The sequence below is a fragment of the Prosopis cineraria genome, unplaced genomic scaffold (genome assembly GCF_029017545.1).
Source record: "Prosopis cineraria cultivar Desert tree isolate PC_DT_omini unplaced genomic scaffold, ASM2901754v1 PC6, whole genome shotgun sequence".
Taxonomy (NCBI): domain Eukaryota; kingdom Viridiplantae; phylum Streptophyta; class Magnoliopsida; order Fabales; family Fabaceae; genus Prosopis; species Prosopis cineraria.
Genome location: NW_026555337.1, coordinates 6,865,087 through 6,874,699, shown reverse-complemented (window position 1 = coordinate 6,874,699; position 9,613 = coordinate 6,865,087). Strand labels below are relative to the sequence as shown.

At 30.5% G+C, this 9,613-nt stretch overlaps 2 protein-coding genes across 2 annotated transcripts; both read right to left on the bottom strand.

The window, feature by feature from the left end:
* Window positions 1-491: 491 nt before the first annotated feature.
* LOC129313068 (uncharacterized) lies at window positions 492-1,943 on the bottom strand. The gene is made up of 3 exons (XM_054955905.1): window positions 1,811-1,943; window positions 811-1,722; window positions 492-730 (listed from the first exon to the last, which is right to left on the bottom strand). The coding sequence occupies exons 1-3, from the start codon at window positions 1,889-1,891 to the stop codon at window positions 701-703; spliced, it is 1,023 nt and encodes a 340-aa protein (XP_054811880.1). The 5' UTR covers window positions 1,892-1,943; the 3' UTR covers window positions 492-700.
* A 65-nt stretch (window positions 1,944-2,008) lies between these two features.
* Window positions 2,009-2,754, bottom strand: LOC129313271 (uncharacterized). The gene is made up of 2 exons (XM_054956226.1): window positions 2,063-2,754; window positions 2,009-2,018 (listed from the first exon to the last, which is right to left on the bottom strand). The coding sequence occupies exons 1-2, from the start codon at window positions 2,752-2,754 to the stop codon at window positions 2,009-2,011; spliced, it is 702 nt and encodes a 233-aa protein (XP_054812201.1).
* Window positions 2,755-9,613: the final 6,859 nt, after the last annotated feature.

Sequence of the window (9,613 nt, the reverse complement as noted above, 5' to 3'; positions counted from 1 at the left end):
AGTTGGAAATCACGAAAACCAAGAAAATTTTTAAGCCTGAGAACTATTTTGAATTAAACAATTTTTCATGTTCATTCTTCTCACATTTCCAATCAATAGACGTCACTTTTCCAGCTCAACTCCCATCATTTTTAGAATTGAAGAATAATAAATATGACTTTTTTTTTAAATATCCACAGCGTACCAAAGTCCATGATTGATATATTTCACAAGTTTGAAGTTATCTGTCGCTTTCCTTTTTTCTTTATATAGTAAAATTGGCTTATCAAATATAGGTCTGAGTAACTGAAATTTCTCGTTAAATCGTTGCCTGCCATATGGAAGTTTAGCTCCTGCTTACGCGAAAACTTCAAATGGGTAGCAATATCCATCCGCGTCCTTTTCAGTTTCTGTGCATTGTATGAAATTTGAGTAATCAACCTTATTATTTACTAATGACAAATAGATAATGTGTTCTACTATAAATTCTACTCCTATATTATATATATTTGAAAATCTAGCTACATGTACATTTGACATGATGAAGAGAAAAGGCCAATTGTAATTTACAGTTTCAAATATAGTATATACCCACTTAGGAACACAGAAGAAAAGGCCTGGAAGATGAAAATACAATGACCAAGTGCAAAGTGTTTTAAACCTTTATACAGCCAAAAAAGTAGCTAATCATTTCATCAGTGACCGTCTCTCGAGACAAAGTTCAATCTTCTGGAATTGGTGTCAGTAGTTCCTGAAGAAAACAAAAACCGCTTCATCAGTGGTAGCACAAAATGATCGTACCTCAGAGAACCCAAAATGGCCATTACATACCTCAGAAGATCTGACAATCCTTTCCCACTTAGGATCATGTGTTGCTGTATTGGTAATTCGACAACATGCTGGAATTTTAGCAATGGCATTACTTGAGGAAATGATAGGTAAAGTTCGTTTGAGCCATGAATCTGATGGAGCTTTCGGTGAAAGAAGAGAAAAAGAAAGCCTCAAATTGATCTCATCTTGATTGCCTAGTCTCTTTTGACATTGATTTTCTAGGTCAGTTCTTCCATCACTCACCCTTTTTGAACATTCTTGATCAGTTGAACGAGCAGCAACTAGGCTCTTTAAATCAACCTCTACGTCGCCAGCCAATCTCGACCCTCTCCATGATGCAGGATTCTGAACTGGACCATCAAAATTTTCCTGATTCCTGATCACTAAATTATCTGATAGTGTTTTGCTGCATTGAGCCACTTGTGGATTTGAGATCGCTGAATTCTTAGCCGAGTCGATTTCGTGCTCTAATGGCTCTGTTGAGCTCTGCTTTTCTAGCTCTAATTTATTGGAATGATTTGTGACATGCATTTGTACATCGTTACTGGATCTACAAGGACAACAGTTAAAAGGCAAATCAAGAGATTCTGAAATTTTAGGATCGATGGAAATTTTCTTACAATTGCCACTATCTTTAATTGAAGTTTTAAAAGGATCCCATGTATGATTGGTTTGACCTTTCATTGCAGAAGAAGAAGAATTTGAATGTAACTTATCTTTATGCACATAATCTATATACAGAGTTTTCTCAACCACAGGGCTTGCACATCTAAAACCACATTGAGTACTCTCAAAGGCTGATAATTTGCTGCTACCTCTTCTTTGTTGATCAATACCATTTTTCACTTTTTCTTCTCCAAAGCCAAATTTGGAATATACTGATTTCTTCTCTTTATTAGAAGTTATAGCATGCTGCAATACAACAAAGGTAAATAACAGATAACAACAACTCTACCCGAAGCAATGACAAAAGAGAAAGACAAGCAAGTTGAGAAAATACCTCTTTTCTAGCTCCACTATGAGTAGTGCTTGACTTGGCCTGCATTCCATGAGCTGCAGAACTTAGCACCCTATCCTTCATTCTCAACTCAGGTAAAGGATTCCAAAAGCAGAATCCAGGAAATAGCCTGCAAACTTTGGTTGCATGGTTTTCAGATCCAACACTTTCATTGTCGTCATCTTCATTCTCACTTTCCCCTCACCAAAATCTTGTGCATAATGTGACAGAACTATTTGCCTGAGCGGACTGTACCTCTGTCTGCTTACTACTTTCTTAACCTGCCGTGGTTCTTCCTCTGCAACAGGTGGCTTCCTTGAGGTATATTGAAGTGATCCAGAAGCCATTGCCTTTGCTGCAGGCAAAAACCGACCAATCATGAAGTTGCGTGCCTGTTGATCACCAGAAAAGCTTCCAGAGGGCTGTATTTCTTGATCATCCAACCCACTCAAGCCACTGGCACTGCAGTTCATGAAGAATGATTCAGTTGTGGAAAGTGTATCAAGTGCATCCTGATAGGCCTCATCTCCATCATCTGAATTAGAACTATCCTTTTCCTGGATTGCCTCTTTTAGAATCTTATGTTTTGTTGCACTCTTAGAAACAGTACTTCGTTTAGGAATTTGATCAGAATCTTGATGTTTAACTCTTGAAGCCCTCCCAGGAGGAAGATTTGGAGCAAGAGGAGGCTGTTCAACACCAAATGTTGGTAATTTTCCTTCATTCTTGGGTCTTCCAGGAGTCTGCTCCCATATGAAAGGAACAGCTCCAGGATGGCTCAATGGACCTGATTTCAAATCTGATTTACAAGTAGGAAGAGGAGGTAATCTTGCTGATGAATTGCTGCTGGTGGTTTTGCTTTTCTTATCAGTTTCAGAGGCCACTTTCGGTGAGAACCTCCTCGCTGATAAAAATGGCTGATTAAAATCTAACTGCTTTTCTTCCATTAGATTTGTTTGATGTCATGCAATTGCATTTCTGCAAAACACCACAATCAAATCACATTGAAACTCAAATAAAATGAAGATTGGGGGGAAACCAAATGTTCTACAACATGGAAAATGTCAGTTATTTATCTGTTGATGTGTACCATATGGAACAGAACCAATGAAAGGAGGATCATCAAGTCAAGGCAAGGCAATTTATATTCATCAAGCATGTGATTAGGACATGTATAATAACTAAGCTGACTCTTTAATAGAAATTTTCAAAATTGCTCAAAAGGATTTTCCTATATTTTGAGTTCAATCTCCTACCTTCCTAGATTTTGAACTTTCTGGATTATAGGCTAGTCAGAGAAGCATATAATTAGACTGCATACATGGAATTGGAGATGGGAAATATGCATCTATTAGAACCAGAGTCCTTCAAGTCGGTTGATTAGCTTGCGCAGTAGAAATTTATGAGAAAGCTAATGAAACACAGACCAAATAACAAATTGGCCCAATGAGATATAAGTTCAGTGTTTTGAATTGCGTGCATATCATCAAACATCAAGAGAAGAGATATCAAAGACAGAAGATATCCCATTTAGAAGCCACTTCAATATGTTAATCCCCAGCTTCATCGTACCTTACAGTCAAATAAACCAACCGACATGACTAGAAAAATAGATACATACAAAGGACGGAAAATTTCACCGCCTTTAGTTAGAGCTAAGTAAGACCACCGTTGATCAGAATACTTCATTTAACAAGAAAACGAAGCAAAGAGCAAAAGAAACAAACAAGCCCGATCGTACCATTCATGGGCATTTACAAGACCAAAGAATCACCGACACCCAGAGAGAAGCTAGTGAAAATATAGCGACCCACTAAATTTGTTGCTAAGAAAAACCAGAAAGCAGAGGCGAATTCATATGTGGCACAATAATCTGATGGTAAAGAAGAGGGTCCAGAATGAGAGAAAGAGAAAGAAAGTGACGTTGGGGTTTGATGAAAGGACAAAGCAAACAAGTCCGTACGTACGCGATTGATTACACGGTTGGAGAGGCAATTCCTTGTAGTGTTAAAATTTGAAGAGATAGTGTATTAATAATAAGAGAGAAAATCTGGGTTGAGCTGAAAAGAACTTTTGGGGGATTACATTCATGGGGTGGGCCAATGGATGTGGGATCTTGTGAAGAGGTGGGGGACACTCATACGCCTTGAGGAGCACAGCTCTATGCAGTTACACAGAAATTAATGTGAAAGCGGTATGAATGTGAATGTTGGGTTTACCGCTGTTTTTTGCCTTCGTCCAAAGTGGTCCTTGTTGCTTCATAATTTTCTTCCGAACCGGGTTTGGTACACTTTTTATGAAATTTGATTTGAGTCAAATTATTCTTGGTTTACATGTTTCATATTTATTTCAGATAAGATGATGCATTGAAGTTTGGACACTGACTAATGATTCTAATGGTTTTTTGGCTAGTTGTATATCAACTCTACACTTTTTAGTAAGTAGTTTCAATATATTCCTTCGTTTAATCAGTTAATCCTTCGAATACATTTCTATATACTCCCATCACAAAAATACTATTTTTGGATTATAATATACTCCTTCATTTACAAGTTAATTTTTTCTTGATATTATAAAAAAATAATGTGTACTTTTATTTTTAAACTTGACTTTAAACAATAATATAACTACATTAAATACCTTTATACTAATTAAAAAAATAAAATTAAAAAATAATTTAATTATTACAAAGTATTCTATATTTTGAATTAAAAATTACTTTTAGAATATATTTTATAAATAAGATTGGAGAAAGTGAGTCATTATTAATTAATTTATATTTCCAAACAATTGATTTAAAATATTAACTTTTAAAAAATTTCATATCTTTTTAATCATACCCTTAAGTTGAATAAATATAATATTTAGCTTATTCAATACATATTTGTTAATTACTTTAATGAAAGATGATAAAATAAGAGTATAATTGAATGTGTGCATGTGTGTATTCTATGCCTTATGTCTTCAGGAATCTTAACTTTTTTGCTGATAGTTTAGCTTGGCTATCTCACGTTTTGAATAATAATTTTTATATCTTTAATCACCCTCCATCTCTTACACAAGAAGTAGTGGTTGATGAGAGAAATTCTCTTATAGATCGTGATATTTGTAAACCCTTACCTTAATGTAATCAAGAAGCTTTGTTTATAATTTTTTACAATTATATCCTTCATTCATTTATTACTTATTACTTCAGGCAGCTAAGGATGGATGTTTTAAAGGAGTCAAGTGCTTAAATATGGGCACTTATTTCGCGTAAGGGCAATACTAAAAAGATATAAAATTATTGAGGAAATAAATTGAGGAAATTAAAATTTTATAACTAACAATTTTTTTAGGAGCACAAAGTAGTTGATTGCCCTGTTATTAGACCGGAGGGAGTATACCCTTAGAAATCGAACCACGGAACCACTGCAAAATTCAATGTATAATGTGATTATTGTCTATAGATTAACTTAGTGATAAAAAGTTAAAAAAATATATATCATCCAAAATATGTTAAAGCGTTTTGGATTGCATTAATAGTTGTTTAAAAGGTCTCATTATATTCTATTATAACTTTATTACACGAGTAAATTGAATATTAAGAAATATGCATATTTAAAAAAGTTGGTAAATAACCTTGGAGATTCAAGAATATTGATAATTTGATGGGCTTTTTTACATGGTGCAATTTGAAAAGTTCCTTTTTATTCATAATTCGAGAATAACATTATGGTTTGTCATGATTCTTTTATTTTATATTGATATGTTGATTAAATTAAACAAGCCACTAGGCATAACCGCAGTCCACAGTATGAGACATAGAGTAAGATCTGAAATCAAAGCATAATGAATGATATGAAACTAATTGACATAGACTAAACAAGATACGGTGGTTGTATGATAAGTAAATTAGGCCTTGTAACAAAATCAATTATGCAGATGAAAATGCTATAAATTGAATTAATTAAATGCTATGCACTGATGCACATATCCAATACTGTTGCCTGGCTAAATTCTGAAATACAATTATTGATTGGTAATCAGGAAAATGACCCCAAAAAAAAAAAAACAGAGAGAGAGAGATTAAGTTTGGTTATCAAATGCTGTGGAGGGAGTGATGACACAACATCGCTATCATTGCAATTTTGTATGTGATGCCGTCGGGAACAGATTATCTCTGCAAATACACTTTGTAGAACTTGTTTCTGCCCATACTATTAGGTATTTAATATAAAATAAAATTAAAAATTTTCACATTTATTAAGAAATATTAGTTATAATTTTAAAATTATAAAAAATTATAACCTTCCAATTTTAACCTTCTTTATAATTAATGATTATAATAAATTATTATTTAAAAATTCAAATAACATAATGAATAAGGGATGAAATTAAAAAAAATTAATTATTCTAAATCCATCTTATATTTAAGACAGCATGATGTTGTTTGTTGTTTGTTTTTGTTTTTTTTTTTAGGGTTGTTTGCTTGGTGTTGCTGGTAAGGTGTCAGTGACTTGATGATATACTATAGCATTACAAGATATTTACCAACCAACACTACTTTTTATTAAATTCATCTTCTATATGAGTAAGGTTTCCTACTACAGATAGATTCTCTATCTTCTTTTTTTCTTGGGTTACATTATATTATCATGGATAATAACACAAGTCTATCTTGTCCACGACTTTAGCTTCACTGCTCATCATCTCTAATAAGATTTGGGTTGTTTAAATTTAAGATTTTTAACTTGTATTTAAAAAAATAAGAAGTACCAATTAGAAAATCATCTATATTTTTATATTGTATTTACCAAAATTATAAATTTATAAAAACATTTCCAAAAATTTTTTAAAAAAATTACAACTGAAAAAGTTAAACTCTAAAAGGTCGATATCTCATCACAGATGATGACTCGATGAGGAATATGGTGTTTATCACTCCCATCAACACTAAGCCAATCCTGTTAAAATGGAAATTAAGCATGCAAAAAAAATATTATAATATTATTGTGTGTGTTTGTGTGTTGATGAAATTGCACAAACGTAGCTCTGTTTTTATGATCACTAAATTTTTTTGAGGCCAGTCGATCTTTTTTCTAAGTTTTTTTAAAATTTAAATACACGATTCTCTTATTTTTCACAGTTTGCATCAAAAGATATGTAGTATAGATTTCCCAAGTGTTTTTAAAAAAATGTAAAAATGATTATATGTTTCATTTAAATGAAAAAACTTGTTTCGTTCACTGTTTTCTTAGAACAGTTTGTTCTGAAAATGAGTAAAAAAAAATATCTCATAATAGATTTCACAAAATAGCTATATTTATTTTTGGCCAACCGGATACTTCATCAGTTCATACCATAAAAATACTGAGAAAGACAATACTTAGAATTCTTAAAATAGTTAGACACTGTAATGTAATTTACTGTTTAAATTGACACAACATGAATATTACCAGAGCCGACCTAGGTTATAGCCCATCCATCTTTTTTTAAAAAAAAAAAATATGTCCTATATTTATAATATCTATCTACCAATACTTCATGTCTGAAAAGGTTTTTGAGTTTAGTTGAAAAAGTTTCTAGGTTGTTTTAGATCATATTTATCTATAATGATTTTCGTAGGCGTGACAAGTTTTGCAGCATTTTGAGAGCATGAAGTCAATTTAAGAAGAGTGATTTTATCTGTTTCTAGACTCAAGCATGTTGAGAGAGTGGTAGAAGAATAAAAATTAACGCCAACAAATTATAATAATGCAAGAGAGTGGCTTGGGCTACACTTTCTCTTATTTTATTTATAAAGCAAACCTTTTTTTTTAACTTATTGATAAATTATTTCATGAAATTTTGATTACAAATTTTTCTATTAAATTTTTATTAAATGTTAAAAAATATTATTAAAATATGTATATTTAGTAAAGATAAAATTAATAAATTTTCAAATTTTTAAATAAAATTAATAAGTTTTAAAGTTGTTAAATTTTAGGAAAACATGTGAAAAACGTATTGTAAATATAACCAGAAATGGGCACAGTGGCATGTCAATGGCTCAATTCGCTGAACGATGTCATTAATAACGTGAGCTGCCATAGTCAAACATGTAATTATTAAGGGGCAGGCTGTCCTGGCTGGAGTAACTGGCATAATGTCAATACGACAGCTGGTAAAAAAAAATGTAAAAACGACAAAATCATTTACCATAACGTCAATTCCGATTTTCTCATCAACGCCCATCACCAACAATAAATATTCGGTGTCTCGTTTCATAAAATTTATATACTTAATTTTATATATTTTATATATTTTTATTTAATTAAATTAAGATAAATAAATTTTAATATATTAATAATATTAAAAATAAGAGTTTATATTATAAATTAAATAATTCATAAAATATACATATATTTTGATTTAATTAAAAATAAGCATTTTAAATATATAAGCATGAATATATATTCCCCCCATTAAAAAATATAAGACATTTTTTGAGAGATTAAATGTTAAAAATATAAAGTATTTTTAATCCTTCAAGATGTAATTATTGCCTTTTTTTAAAAGTATCCCTATTTATAATAAATTTATATTTATTGTAGGGTATTTAATATGAGTAAATATGAAAAGATAGGATTAGTTGAAAAATGAGTAACTATTTTATTGAAGGTGAAATTTGGTTAAAATTTTTTTACATTTTTTAACAGAGGGAGTATAAGTTTTTCACTTCTTTTGTTTAGTGTTTCTTTTCTTGTTTTATCTGGGACAAATTAAAATAATATTCTTCCTATCTTATTGATAATTTATTTTATTGAAATTAATAAAAAAATTAAAATTTATTAATTCTTTTTAAAAATTTAGTAAATTTTCAAAATTATCCATCTTAAATATACTTACTTCAATAATATTCTCTCCATTCAAAAACGTAAGGAATCTCACCCTCTAATAAAATAATTATCTATTTTTAAACTAACTTTATCTGTTTATATTTATCTCTATTAAACACTCTATAATAAATATAAAGTCATTATCAATAGGGACAATTTTGGAACAAAAGCAATGACTACACACCAAAAGATTAAAAATACCTTATATTTTTTAACATTCATCTCTTTAACTCCTTAAAAAAATGCTTTATATTTTTGAATGGAGGGAGTATATTTTTAAAAAATATAACACAATATTTTTACTAATATTTAATGAAAGGTAAAAGGAAAAACCTTGTAATAAAAAGTTAATAATATATCTTATCATTTATTTATAGGTTCCAAAAAAAATTGAATCTCTCTTGTCATTTTCTTTTTTCTTTTTTTGTTCGCGAAGGAAAGAGAAAAGGGAGCTTTTATTGGGTAAGGGCAAAAACGACTCGAACCTTTTTTGTGTTTTGTAAAATACAGTATCTCCATACTTCAATTTGTAATGCGTTATCATGATTTCTTTGGGCTTTGTTTAGGTTGGGCCTATGCTATTTTGTTCGGGCTTGATTTGTTCACCCCAAGTTGGTTGCATTCTTGACCATGAAAGAAATTTGGGCGTATTTGATGATTGACACTTAGCATCCCCAAAATGCTAAAGAGAGGCAGCAAACATATCTAGGAGCTCTTTAAAATTATTTTTATTTTATTATTATCAGAATGAATGTTTTATAGAATATATTTTTAAAATAAAAAATAATAAAAATAAGTTTTTTTATTTTTTCTTATTTTTTAAAAAGAAAAAACATATAAAAGATGTTTTTATTTTTCCATTCTTTATAACAATATTTTATTTTATTTTTTTCAAGACATTTTTAAAAATATGTTATTTAACAGATTTAAAAAAAACCAAAAACTG

Bases quoted from the DNA above. Each gene is read 5' to 3' on its own strand.
- LOC129313068 (XM_054955905.1), bottom strand. From the start codon at position 1,891: ATGAAGGATAGGGTGCTAAGTTCTGCAGCTCATGGAATGCAGGCCAAG. The intron at 1,723-1,810 runs GTATTTTCTCAA...GTTGTATTGCAG, and splicing joins ATAGTGGAGCTAGAAAAGAG to CATGCTATAACTTCTAATAA. The intron at 731-810 runs GTATGTAATGGC...TGTTTTCTTCAG, and splicing joins GGATTGTCAGATCTTCTGAG to GAACTACTGACACCAATTCC.
- LOC129313271 (XM_054956226.1), bottom strand. From the start codon at position 2,754: ATGGAAGAAAAGCAGTTAGATTTTAATCAGCCATTTTTATCAGCGAGG.